This window comes from Cyprinodon tularosa, unplaced genomic scaffold (assembly GCF_016077235.1).
Source record: "Cyprinodon tularosa strain WSP-4 unplaced genomic scaffold, ASM1607723v1 ctg80, whole genome shotgun sequence".
Classification (NCBI taxonomy): domain Eukaryota; kingdom Metazoa; phylum Chordata; class Actinopteri; order Cyprinodontiformes; family Cyprinodontidae; genus Cyprinodon; species Cyprinodon tularosa.
Window position 1 is genome coordinate 1,271,804 of NW_024039563.1, and position 14,083 is coordinate 1,285,886.

Sequence of the window (14,083 nt, forward strand, 5' to 3'; positions counted from 1 at the left end):
TTGGCTGTTGGCTTGAAATTTAGTTTTTCAAAATATTTCACTGAGTGCCCTGTAAAGGGTTAAGGATTTGGGGAAGATATGAATTTTTTTTTTTTACTTAAACATCTATACTTTAACAACAGCAAAAAAAAGAATAGACTGTTTTGTATATATTTACACATACGGAAGAGGATTAGGGCCACTGAAAAAAAGTTAACTGATTTTTAAATATTATTTCAATTTAATATGGGAAAAGAGTCAGATCTCTGAATTTAATCTCAGAATTCTGACTTTAATCCCAGAATTTTGGATCTTAATGTAGATGGGTACCATAAAGGAAGATAATTCTGAGATTAAAATAAGAATTCTGAGAAAAAAGTCAGAATTCTGTCTTTTTCTCATATTTTACTGAAATAAAAAAAAAAATCTGTTATCTTTTTTCATTTTTTTTTCAGTGGCCCTAATCTTCTTCCTTATACACAGAAAACTTGACTTCTTAAAACTGTATCTCCAAGCTGCTATTTTTTTCCACTTCCAGGTTTTACCAGTAGGTGTCGCCCGCGCATTCTCCGTTAGAGAAGCGACCAGGAAGTAAGAAGTGCTGCTGTTGCTAGCCAGCTAATAATGGCTGCTGTTGTTGTGAGATTTGTAAACAGATGCACTTTAAGATTAGGAATGGGCCAACAGTATTTAGGGTTCAGCTCCGTGGCAAAGGAGAAAACGGTGAGTTATTTTGTGTTTTATCTTGTCGTAGGTTGAAATGAACGTTTGTATTTAGCGCCACAAAAAAAAAAAAAAAATGAGCTAAATGTTTCTGTTAGCTTTCAACTTTAAGCTAATTTTGTCCAGTAAACCTAAAAGAAACTCCACCATTCGGTAGTTTTTCTTTTTACCAGCTGTTGCTTGGTGGTTTTATGTGTGTTTCCTTGTTTTTAGGCTTCCGTTAGAGCTGCTCACTCTCTACCAGGAAAGGTGAAAATCGTGGAGGTGGGCCCGAGAGATGGTCTTCAAAATGAAAAGGTGAATATAACATGATTTATTCAACATCCAGTATAAATAAAACTATGTTATGTAATAATAATTACAATTTGAAATATATTTTTAACCATCAAAGTTTAGGTGAAGCAGGTGCTTTCTGATTGGTTTACTTCTTTCAGGAGCTTAATATAAAGAAACGAATACAGACACATTTATGTATTTTTGGCTTTAAATAGAAATGACAACAAAACAACAACTATGACTTTACACAAGCTGGATCATTATGATTTCCTTAAAACCTTTGTGTAATTACATACATACATAGTCTGTCTATTCTGAGCTTTAGTGGGCACCTCTGTTAGTTTTTTTTTTCATATTTGATGTTTCATATGTATTACAATCTGAAAAACTCACACGAAGAGAAAAGACAATTAGAAGAAATATATTGATACAATTACTTTAGTCTTTGGTGCTCAGACCTCGGCAGGAAACACAGTGCTGAATTTTGATAGATATGCATTAACAGGAGTAAAGAATAGGGACGTTTCCCCCCCCAGGCCTGAAACTGGTGGTAGAGTGGTGATGGATTAAGTTGGTCAGTCTGTAGACTGCTGGTTAGTGAGACGGTCTGCTGAGCTTTATGGGGAGATCCAGTGGATTGTGTGAGCTGATACACTAGAGCTTCACTCAGGGACCTGGAAGATGGAAGTCCAGTTTGGATAACACAGGTTGAGAGAACCTTTCCATGATGAGCAATCATAAAGCGACATGGAAGAGGAAAAACTCCCCGTTGGGAAGACACCTTTGGCAGATCCAGGCTCAACATGGCGTTCTTCTGCCGGAACGGTTGAAATGAGACGAGGAATGCATTAAGAGTCTGGGAGGAATGAAATTCTGATAAAGTTTTAGCAACAATTTTGGAGGAGGGTCTGGAGGTGGGATGAAACGGGGTCATCTGAATTAAGTCACACAGAGCATCCTCCGCCTGCGCACAGGAGCAGACCAGTTAAGGATTGGAAGCCTTTTAAGATGAACTTTGGATGCTGATGGGCTTTCATGGAAGTTTGGTTCAAACCTGATTGGCTGTGTCGTAGGTGGATGTAGGAGAGCAATCAGTTTCTTCAGGCTCCATTTAGTTTTATAAAAAAGTAGTGCAATCCTACCACGGTTATGAGTTATGTCTCAGATTTTGTTTTACAAATACATGCAGGTTATTTTTATTGTTTCTGTCTTTATGTTTTTATTCTTTATTTTAATCTGACCTTTTGACTTAAAAACAAACTTTGTTTCCATGAAACCACATAGGATTTTATTTCTAACAACATTCTATCCATTTGAGAAAACATTTGAAATCTAGAAAAGTAATTTTTTCTTAAAATAAGGGCATTTTTTTCTGGAATTGAGGAGGAAAGTGAGATACTTTGCCAGTGGAACAAGACAATTTACATTTAAAATAAAAAAAAAAAACGATTTAATTGTCTTATTGCAAGTGTATATTATCTAATTACCGTATTTTTTAAAAGTAAAAATCCTAATTCCGTTGTCAAATCATCTTTTATACCTCCTCAAATTAAGGGTAAATACACTTATTTAAGACATTTTGACTTATTTCTACATCGTTTTTTGCGGTGTAGTCAGCATTATTTATCAACTATTTGTCATTTACTTGTTTTGTTGTTTTGTCTTTCAGACCATCGTTCCAACAGAGGCAAAAATTCATTTAATTAACATGTTGACTGAATCTGGACTCCCAGTCATTGAGGCAACCAGCTTTGTGTCTCCTAAATGGGTTCCTCAGGTACGTGTTTTGTGATACGCTGTGCTCTGAAACTGTAGATCGTAGGAATGATTTGGGCTTCGTTTCTTAAATGTTAACTGGCGTTTCTTTTTTTTCTTTTTTTTGTTCATAAGATGGCAGATCAGGTGGAAGTGATGAATTGTATCAGTAAGAAACCAGGAGTGTCCTATCCAGTCCTCACCCCCAACCTGAAAGGTTTCCAAGCTGCTGTGAGTGCTCCACATTCTTGTAGTTCCTCCTCTACCTTAAAATATGTTACTATTGTTGAAGCTTAAATGCTGCAAGTGGGGGTTCAAAATGTTGTTGTTTTTTTTGTGCTCTTCCGTTGTAGCTAAAGGCAGGAGCTTCAGAGGTAGCCATATTTGGTGCTGCGTCTGAACTGTTTAGTAAGAAGAACATAAACTGCTCTGTGGAAGAGAGTTTACAACGCTTCAAGGAGGTCATGAAGGCAGCGAAGGAAGCTGCTGTGCCAGTTCGAGGGTATGACTCACAGCCTCCTCTTCACTCTCCTCCAGTAACCTTTAAATAATTTGGGCCTGTTCTTAAACTCTTTCATCCATTTTTTTTTGTCATTACAGTTATGTCTCGTGTGTTGTTGGATGTCCGTATGAAGGACATGTGGCACCTGAAAAAGTTGCACATGTAAGTCCTGGATTATAACATGAAATTATTTTAGTCAATAAGTAATTCATCATTGTTTGCAAAACAATCAGATGCAGAGCATTTAGGATGTTTGTTTTTCCTGTCCTGCAGGTAGCCAAGCGCTTGTACTCAATGGGTTGTTACGAGATCTCTTTGGGTGACACTATTGGAGTGGGGACTCCTGGAAGTATGACTAAAATGTTAGAAGCTGTAACCAAAGAGGTGCCAGTCAGTGCTTTGGCTGTGCACTGCCACGACACTTATGGCCAGGCGCTGGCTAACATCCTCATTGCCTTACAGGTCAGGTTAAGTTCATGTGTCTGAACCTGCAAAGAGAGTTTTTATAAAAGTGACTGCAGAGTTAACTGTGGGGTAATTCTGTGTTTTTTTTCAGATGGGGATCAGCGTGGTGGACTCTTCAGTAGCTGGACTTGGTGGCTGTCCATACGCTCAGGGGGCCTCTGGAAATGTAGCTACTGAGGATGTTGTTTATATGCTGCATGGACTTGGGATTCAAACCGTGAGAAACCAATTTCTAAATATACTGTGTATTTTCTTTGGAGTTGATTAATAGGGCACAACTAAAACCACTTTTGTTGTTGTTTTGTTATTTTCTAAGGCTTATATCAAGTATATTCACATCTTTTAATTCAATTCAGTTTATTTATATAGCACCAATTCACAACACGTCATCTCAAGGCACTTTACTGTTCACCAAACCATAAGAATTGATTCAAAGTTTTCTATCTAAGGAAAACCAGTTGATTGCATCGACTCATTGATTCGAATGCAATCGCTCACACTAAGCATGCTTGTAGCAACAGTGGAGAGGAAAAATCCCTTTTAACAGGGTTTCAAGGAGACAGAAGCAGAGATACAAAAAGTAACTGTTGCCAGCTCCCATGTCAGAAGATGAAGAGAGCACATCCAGTTAGTCACAGTAAGAGAAACAGGACTACACTGAAAAACAGGCTGATCTCCAACATCTACAAACAAAGGTGTTGATGGCAGCAGCACAGCTGATATTTCTCTCCAGGATGGAGTCACAGCCAAACCGGAACAGACGAGGCGAAGATACTATGAGAAAAAACAGAGAGAGCAGAATGCTAGAGATTGAACTAACAGATTCTGCAGAGTTGGAGAAATGAGATAGAATGCAGCAAAAGGATGAAATAGGGGTCCCTATGTCCTCCAGCAGTCTAAGCCTATAGCAGCATAACTATAGAGATAGCTCAGGATAGCTTTTAACCGATTTTATTTATTTATTTATTTATTTTTTACTAGATTTTGTTTCACAGGTTTGAAAGTGTTAATATATTTGGATAAATGTTCTATAGGAAGTTTCACCTCCCTACACATTTCTGTTGCCATTAATAAACATGTGTTTGATCACTCTTTCTATATAAAAAATGTATAGTCTATTTGATTGGTTGGATTTTTGATGCAGATTTTTTAAATTGTAGTCCATAAATATCAAGCTAGATTGAGGAAAGGATATTTCCAGTCTCCCAACCACTCTCCATTAGCTTTAATCGCACATTGAAACATTCCTTTGTGCTTGTGTAAATTCTCTGTCATCCAGGTCATGTCGACCACAAAGCGGCAGACAGACTTTCACACATTTTGACACTTATCCAGAAGTCTTCATTAGCTCTGTCAGCTGTCAGTAGAGCAACCTGCAGTTGAAGTATGATGTTTTCAATCACCTGGAGGCACATCCTCCTAAGCACATTCCAAGTTAGATGCCGACATGGTTAATTTTATCTGGCCTAATATAGCTCGGAGTGCTCGGATTCCTACATTGAAGGAAACCAAACAACAACTAATTAAACGAATGAAAGAACTGACAAATATGATGAAGTTTTGAAACATTTTCAAAAAAACGGAGTAAAACTGCAGTCGCCTCTGATTTAAGCCTGTTTTGTCGATGTGATCCTAATACCACAGAGGTTGATTACAATTCTGCTCAGACCAAGTGTCAGCTTTCTGTTCAGGTCGTCAGACCAGCTTAATTGCGATATTTCATTACAGTCATTATAATCTGGCCTAATTTGTTGAATTACAGTTTCACACTTTACGTGGAGATGGTATGTAATCTGAGCAATCAACAGGTCGTAATCCCTGATACAGCTTGGATTAACATACAGGTGCTGGTCATAAAATTAGAATATCATGAAAAAGTAGATTGATTTCAGTAATTCCATTTAAAAAGTGAAACTTGTATATTATATTCATACATTACATACAAACTCATATATTTCAGATGTTTATTTTGTTTAATTTTGATGATTACAAATGACAACAAATGAAAATCTCAAATTCATCATATCAGAAAATTAGAATATTGTGAAAAGGTTCAAAATTGATGGCCCCTGGTGCCACACTCTAATCAGCTAATTAACTCAAACCACCTGCAAAAGCCTTTAAATGGTCTTTCAGTCTAGTTCTATAGGCTACACAATCATGGGGAAGACTGCTGACTTGACAGTTGTCCAAAAGACGACCATCGACACCTTGCACAAGGAGGGAAAGACACAAAAGGTCATCGCTAAAGAGGCTGGCTGTTCACAGAGCTCAGTGTCCAAGCACATTAATAGAGAGGCGAAGGGGAGGAAAAGATGTGGTCGAAAAAAGTGTACAAGCAAGAGAGATAACCGCACCCTGGAGAGGATTGTGAAACAAAACCCCTTCAAAAATGTGGGGGAGATTCACAAAGAGTGGACTGCAGCTGGAGTGAGTGCTTCAAGAACCACCACACACAGACGTATGAAAGACATGGGTTTCTGCTGTCGCATTCCTTGTGTCAAGCCACTCTTGAACCACAGACAGCGTCAGAAGCGTCTTGCCTGGGCTAAAGAGAAACAGGACTGGACTGCTGGTGAGTGGTCCAAAGTCATGTTCTCTGATGAAAGTAAATTTTGCATTTCCTTTGGAAATCAAGGTCCCAGAGTCTGGAGGAAAAGAAGAGAGGCACTTCATCCAAGTTGCTTGAAGTCCAGTGTAAAGTTTCCACAGTCAGTGATGGTTTGGGGTGCCATGTCATCTGCTGGTGTTGGTCCATTGTGTTTTCTGAGGTCCAGGGTCAACGCAGCCACATACCAGGAAGTTTTAGAGCACTTCATGCTTCCTGCAGCTGACCAACTTTTTGGAGATGCAGATTTCATTTTCCAACAGGACTTGGCACCTGCACACAGTGCCAAAGCTACCAGTACCTGGTTGAAGGACCATGGTATCCCTGTTCTTAATTGGCCAGCAAACTCTCCTGACCTAAACCCCATAGAAAATCTATGGGGTATTGTGAAGAAGAAGATGCAATACCCCAGACCCAACAATTCAGAAGAGCTAAAAGCCACTATTAGAGCAACCTGGGCTATCATAACACCTGAGCAGTGCCACAGACTGATCGACTCCATGCCACGCCGCATTGCTGCAGTAATACAGGCCAAAGGAGGCCCAACTAAATACTGAGTGCTGTACATGCTCATACTTTTCATGTTCATACTTTTCAGTTGGCCAACATTTCTATAAATCCTTTGTTTTTATTGGTCTTCAGTAATATTCTAATTTTCTGATATGATGAATTTGAGATTTTCATTTGTTGTCATTTGTAATCATCAAAATTAAACAAAATAAACATCTGAAATATATGAGTTTGTATGTAATGTATGAATATAATATACAAGTTTCACTTTTTAAATGGAATTACTGAAATCAATCTATTTTTTCATGATATTCTAATTTTATGACCAGCACCTGTAAGTCACATTCTTACCTTGCTTTCTCAAAGCGTAGTTTTTGTAATTGTGGTTAAAGGGTTTAGTCTTTGTCTCATCCAACCTTAAAGCTTTTTTCCTGAAGACGTTTGGATTCTCAGCATCTTAAACTAAAGATTAAAATAATCTTAAAGGTTTCAGTTTTGGAAAAAACTCTTCTTTTTTAGTTGGCAGTTCAGATTGTTGTAACATTCACTTTACTCTGAACATACTGATGTCCCTGCATCTTCCAGGGTGAAATTGACTTTTCTATAATGATTAAATGCAAAATTGCAAACCTTGCTTATTCTTCAGGTTCCTTAAATAGAGGTATAGGCTTAGACTGTTTTTAACAGATTTTCTTTTAGTTTGATTTTTGTTTGATTTTTGCATTCACAATCCCAAAAACTTGATCTTATTTATTCTTTTATCCTGTATGAACAGGAGAAAATATTTTCAATAGAGTTTTCAATATTTGATCGGCCAATCACAGATCAGAGTAAATTAAGATAAACATTTCATTAACTCTTCATGTGACCTGTATTATTTTCCTGGTAGTTTTCTTATTGGTATCGATGGACATTAGAAAAACAACCCTGATATATATGTTTTGGGAAACAAAAATTATCCTTATTATTGTTTATTGTTTTGCAGTTAAATCATTTTCACTTTCTGCCAATGAATGAACTCTGCTCTCGTTTGGTGCTGTCTTGACCCAGTCTGCTTAAACTGTTAATCTGCATGTAGGCTTTTTAAAAAAAAAGGAACTTTTCCACACTTTTTAATCAATTCATTTATCATGTGACTGTGTTCCCCCCTCAGGGAGTGGATCTCTCAAAGCTGATGGATGCCGGTGCATTTATCTGCCGAACCCTCAACAGGAAGACCAGCTCTAAGGTGGCGCAGGCCACATGCAAACTATAGAGAATAAAAAAATGGACCTTTTTCCACAAGCTAAAGTTCATATGATCCTCCGTTTGTTAAATTAAACATTATTAATACACAGTTTGATTTAACGTCTCCTGTAGGTTTTTGTTTAACACTAAACTTCACTGAGCTTGGTTGTTCTGCGCTGTGATAAAGCTAAGATATTAGTGCCTTTGTACAAAATCTGTGTTTTAAGCTTTCACCTATGATCAGATGTGTTTTCATGTTATGCTTCTGTTACTTCATGGTCAGTATATGAAGATTGAGGATTTGACTTTTTCTTAATACATGATGAAAGAAACAGTCTAGAATAACTGTCAGAACAGATAGTATTTGATGAAGAAGTCTGAGTGGAAACAGTCATGTCTGAAGTTTGGGGCATGTAATCGTTCTTTTTTTTTTTTTTTTTTTGTGTTTTAGCTTATTTATTTGAATTATCTTAATTAAAAGTAAATTTATATTGATATAAATGTTGTAAGTTTTATGAATGGAAGATGAAGATGACATGCACTAACCAAGGTCCCCAAGGGCCTGTTGGCATTTGAAGGTTTTCCTCACATTCATCTAATTCTTTTTCTGTTGTATCTACCGGTAATTGTTAATTATAAAGAGCAACACACATTTCCTGCTTTTAAATAAATGTTGTCTTTTACACTTTGTAGATTCTCCAAAAGAAAAAAAATTCCATTAATCTAAACAAGATAATTAGAATTTTACGCCAATTTAAATGAATACCTTTAGATTTGAATTTTCACTCCACAGGTTTAGTTCTTCCCTTCCTTACATATAAAAGCATATTTAACAAAAATTGTGGCTGGTGAAAGCTGTAAGTTTAACTTCAGGTTCCTCCCCTGCTGCTGCAAAGTTCAGGCATGCCCAAAGTCAGTCCTTGACCGCTGCTGTCCTTCAGGTTTTAGAGGTTTCTCTGCTTTAGCACAGCTGATTCTGATGATTGCAGTTCAGCAAAAGCCTGTTAATAGGAATAGGAATACCTGCAGGACAGCGGCCCTCAAGCGCCAACTATGGGCATGCATTGGAATGAATGCAACTCTACAGTTAAAACAATGAAGGGTTTCTGTCGCCTGAGGAGTCATTGCACAACTTTTACTTTTTTTTTTGTCACGTAAATCCTTTTAATTCTCTAAATGTTTCTTACATGCATGATGCCGCAATGACTTCAATGTCACAAAATGAAGGTGTTTCTGATCTCAAACTTCGATTCAGAATAAGTAATAAAAAAAAACGTTTTAGATCCTAACAAAACTCACCTTTATCAAAATTAAAAATGTTACATAGTTCGGCTTTAGGAATACATTAAATCCACTTTGGTAAAAGTTTGATTAACTTAAAGGAAGCTTAAAAAAATAAGACTTTGTAAAAAGTAAATTTTACTTCAGTTAAAAAGTAAAATAGAGATTTTTTTTTTTTTAAGATAACGAAGGTGATCTTGGGTTTTTATTTTATCTCTTCATAAAAATTGAAATTATGGCAGGAGGGATTATAAAACATTCTTCCTAAACGTTGGATTTTTTTTCCCCCAGCTTGTGAAAGCAAATTAACTTAACCCTGTAATGCCAAATGTATCATATTTGATACATACGGTTTCTGAAATGTTTTGCGTCTGACACCTTTTGCATAATTTAATGGTAAAAACTTTGCTCAAAATCCTATTGTACACAATCAGATATACCTGATAACAGAGGGCAGAAGACTACACAAAAAATAATCTTGACTTATCCCATAGTAAGAAATTATTAACATCAAAAATGTATTTCTGTTTTTTCTTTTTACATATTTTGTTAAAAGGCCAAATAAGGACTTAAAAAAAAAAAAAAAAAGTAATTTTCTGTTTTGTTTTATTCTTGGATCGGGCTTTAAAGGGTTAAGGTGTTTCATAATTTGCCAGGGTGAGCTTATGCATCTGTTTAAAAACAAAAAAACTATCTCCCGCTTTATAGGGGCACCAATAACAGCAGATGGTATTATGTGCTCATGCTTGTAAGGAAATCATAGTGGGAAAAATATGTTGAGGGACTATTGTGAGCAGCTTTATTATCTCTATGGAAAGTTTTCCATTTCAAGAAGACATCTTAAAAAGTTCAGTTGATGTTTCAACTGCTTCAAAACCTGATTGTCGAGTCCAATAGGTTCTTGCAACACCTGTCGAAGTGCATAACAGCTGTTAAAAAACAATGTAGAATGGCTCATAATAGATCACAGCGAACTGAATGTTTGGCTCTGATACTGTTGGGGATGTCAGGATTCATCATAAAACATGAGCAGCTCCTTAAATTAATATTATGCAGCTCTGGGAGAACCAAAATGTTTTCTTATATTTTCTCTTCTTGTATTTAACAATGAATCTTAAATCAAACACAGCAAAGACACATTCTTTTCATGTATTTCCAATTTTATAGAAAATGAGAAATATCAACAGCTGCAGTGATAGATTTCCACATGTCGTCCCGGTTGGACCGTTACGGTTCCACGAGTTGCATCCAGGTCTGTCCAGTTTTAGTCCCAAAGTGATTCAGTACAACCCACAGAATTAAACAGCAACATTCCTTTGGATTGATTTCAACCAACAGAAGTCTTGGATCAGAGAACATTGTGTACAAGCATGTCAAAACACAAGGAGTCTAAGCGACACAACCTGAGAGACAGCAAGAAGATAAATTACAAACAAAAAAATGATGCACCTTGTTTGAGTGTTTGATTTTTTACTGTAGAGAAAAAGAAGAACTAATCTCTGGACACTTTCAGATACTTTATATAGGAGCTCTGAGGCAGCAACACTTATGAGGTTTAGTTTTCCACTTTTTAAATGAAGTTTGGAAACTAAATCTATAACTTGACTGTAAACTGAATTTACAAAAATATATATTCTTAATGGATAAATAAACCCTTTATTATCCTGCTCCAACACACCATTGGAGATACCAGCAGGTCTGGGGAGTATCTCTACCAGGTGTGTCTGCTCTTTTTGTGACGCATTCCTGCGCCCTATATTAGAATTCAGATCAGAAGAACAGCTTCACTGCTTATTTTATGTTTTTTTTTTTAAGTATGTCAGTAGAAATGATACTCAGATATTTACTGTATCCGAAAAGGACGACCACATACCAAAAATCAAACTTAAATTTTACAGCTGACTTGTAAATATTGTGGAGGTTGACTTGGAAACCAAAGTTCAAAAGTTTCCATGAGAGATTTAGATGTGCACACAATATCACAATGAATCCAGTACCGATGACTCAGCTTCCAGGCTGTGAGACATTCTGCAGTTTGACTCACAGGTCTGAGTCTTTTTGAAGTTTGTGGACCTGCAATCAAGACACTTTCCCGAGTCATTCCCAGCTCCTGTGCTTTCATCTTGACTTTAGTCGTGATCATGTAAGGGACAAGTTTGGAGCAGAGGCCCGTATTTTTGGATCTGTCCTGAGTGCCTGTACGCGGTACGGCTGCTGGCAGACATTCCTGAAGGACGGAGGTTTGTCCTCCAGATTGTTTTTAGGTACGGCCCTGTTGTAATTGTTAAAGTTGTCGTCCGTGTAGTCTTCATGAAGTACCGCCAGGTGGCGATTGCGCCTTTTCATCTTGTTTGCGATCCGTGCGATTCTCTTGGCGATGAGATAGATGATCTCACATATGTTCAGGATGATGCAGAGGGCGGAGGCCCCTACCATGAAGTAGGTGAAGACCTTCTTCTCTGTGGGGTGACCGATGTAGCAGTCCACCACGTTGGGACAGGGCACCACTTTGCACTTGACCAGCCTTGGCAGGTAGAAGCTGTCATAGATGTGGTGCAGGATGTAGAGGAAGGCGATCTCGATGGTTGTTTTGGCAAAAAGGCTGATCAGATAGGTCCACCACAGCCCGCCATGTTTCTTGCCAGTGTTTCCATACAGCTTGCAGTCTTCTCCAAATTTGGCCCTGTGTTTTCGCTCTCGGTCATCACGGTACGCCACATGCATGACCACCATGAAGGAAGGGCAGGAGATGAAGATGAGCTGCAGGGCCCAGAGGCGGATGTGGGAAATGGGGAAGAAGTGATCGTAGCAGACGTTGGCACAGCCAGGCTGCTTGGTGTTGCAGTCAAAGTCCTTTTGGTCGTCGCCCCAAACACGCTCAGCTGCCACCACGTACACCATCACCCTGAACACGAACACCACAGACAGCCATATCCGTCCAAACGCAGTGGAGTACTTGTTCACTCCGCTGAGGAGGGCTTGGAAGGTCTTCCAGTCCATGCTGCTGATTAGAAATCAAATATCTTTTGATGTTGAATCTTCTCTTGATGGTTACAGTTTTTCCTCAGACCTGGAAAGGAAAAATTACAACAAAAAAAGTGACCATGTGTCTGGAGTCAGTGGAGATTTCACATTTAAATCTTTCAAATGGGGTGAAAATATATCAATAAGTCATAATTAAAACATTTACAGAAAACATAAACATCTCTAACTACTGTTGTGTTAATCGGATTAAAACAGACTGTTTCTAAAATCACAGTCATGTGAAGGCCTGTGACCTAACAGCTAACAAAGGGAAACGAGTTAAACCAACTTTTTTAACACACCCACAAACTGTTTGTTCACTGCTTAGTCCTCATTCTTTTAGACATTTTACACAAAGCTTTCACAATAAGACCAAAACATGCAACTCTTCTTTTCTTAATCATTTTAAAGTTGAAAAACACTATTATCGAATCATGAAACAATGTGAAAAAGAAAAAATGGACATTTGAAGAAGTCGCTTTTACGCACAAATGTTCCGCGTTATGGTGACATACTTTATAAGGACGGATCGTTCTGAAACATTAGTTTTATTTTCTTTATCATAAATAATCCCTCTCATCTCCTTACAGCTGGTTAATTTCGACCTAAGAACCCCAAGATTTCATCTCTCAAGCTGAAACGCAAACTGGAACATTACCAAACCCCCATTTTAAAGCAGCAAAGACATGTCTTACTTACTTTCAGATATTTTAATCCATATTTTATCAACAGGGTCAGCAGTTTATTTATTCCGCTTTTATTCCCTCTTACTTCCAATTCGTTTCGATCTCTTGGCGCACAGATTTGGCTCCCGTGGACAGGTAAAGGAGCGCAGAGCGCAGAAATGTTCCCGTGGGTGTGGTTAAGGAGAAAGACTTGTGCTACCCCAGATGTTCCTCTCCTCCCTCCCTCTCTGAAAGAGCCTCCTCCTCACCACCCTCAAAGAAAAACGCAACTTCATATGTTCCTTTTTATAATATTGTTTTATTATAAAAAATACAATCTGCATCATTATTTACTTTTAGCATCAGGTTTACCTGAGGAGCATGTGTGGTTTTCTTAGACAACTTTTGTATGCTGTAGGGTATACAAAACGATATTTCGTTTAGTACAGCTTTTCGGACAGTAAACTGGTAAAATTGTTTCCTAGAATTTCTAAAAGTAGAATAAGAGGCAGATATTTTAGTTATCAGGCTCCTCTCCTGTGGAATCAACAACCAGTTTTAGTCCATGAGGCAGACACTCTATTTTAAGGCTAGTTTTAAAACTTTCCTTTTTGATAAAGCTTATAGTTAGAGAGGGTCAGGTTATCCTGAGCTATCTCTATAGTTATGCTGCTATGCTTAGACTTCTGGAGGACATAGGGACCCCTTTTTCATCATTCTGTTTCATTCTATCTCTATTCTCCCACTCTGCAAAATCTGTTAGTTCAATCTCTAACTTTATGCTCTTTTCTTTTTCTCATAGTATCTTTGCCTCGTATTTTCCTGTTTGGCTGTGACTCCATCCTGGAGAGAAATATCAGCTTTGCTGCTGCTTTCATAACCTTTGTTTATAGATGTTCGAGATCGGCCAGTTTTTCAGTGTAGTCCTGCTTCTCTGACTTTGACTGGCTGGATGTGCTCTCTTCTGCCTGGCTGTGTGTTTCCTGGATGGGGCCGCCTTCTGCAGTTGCTTTTTATATCTCTGCTTCTGTCTCCTTGAACCCCAGTCGGCCTCAGCAGATGGCCACT

At 37.9% G+C, this 14,083-nt stretch overlaps 2 protein-coding genes across 2 annotated transcripts; one reads left to right on the forward strand and one right to left on the reverse strand.

Annotated features, from left to right (window-relative positions):
* Positions 1-545: 545 nt before the first annotated feature.
* Positions 546-8,697, forward strand: hmgcl (3-hydroxy-3-methylglutaryl-CoA lyase). Its single transcript, XM_038271587.1, has 9 exons — positions 546-702; positions 916-999; positions 2,648-2,755; positions 2,869-2,964; positions 3,087-3,235; positions 3,334-3,397; positions 3,509-3,697; positions 3,792-3,917; positions 7,972-8,697. The coding sequence occupies exons 1-9, from the start codon at positions 604-606 to the stop codon at positions 8,071-8,073; spliced, it is 1,017 nt and encodes a 338-aa protein (XP_038127515.1). The 5' UTR covers positions 546-603; the 3' UTR covers positions 8,074-8,697.
* A 1,771-nt stretch (positions 8,698-10,468) lies between these two features.
* Positions 10,469-13,218, reverse strand: gjb3 (gap junction protein beta 3). The gene is made up of 2 exons (XM_038271589.1): positions 13,050-13,218; positions 10,469-12,396 (listed from the first exon to the last, which is right to left on the reverse strand). Exon 2 carries the CDS (start codon positions 12,324-12,326, stop codon positions 11,466-11,468), a length of 861 nt encoding a protein of 286 aa, XP_038127517.1. The 5' UTR covers positions 12,327-12,396; positions 13,050-13,218; the 3' UTR covers positions 10,469-11,465.
* Between the last annotated feature and the right edge of the window lie 865 nt (positions 13,219-14,083).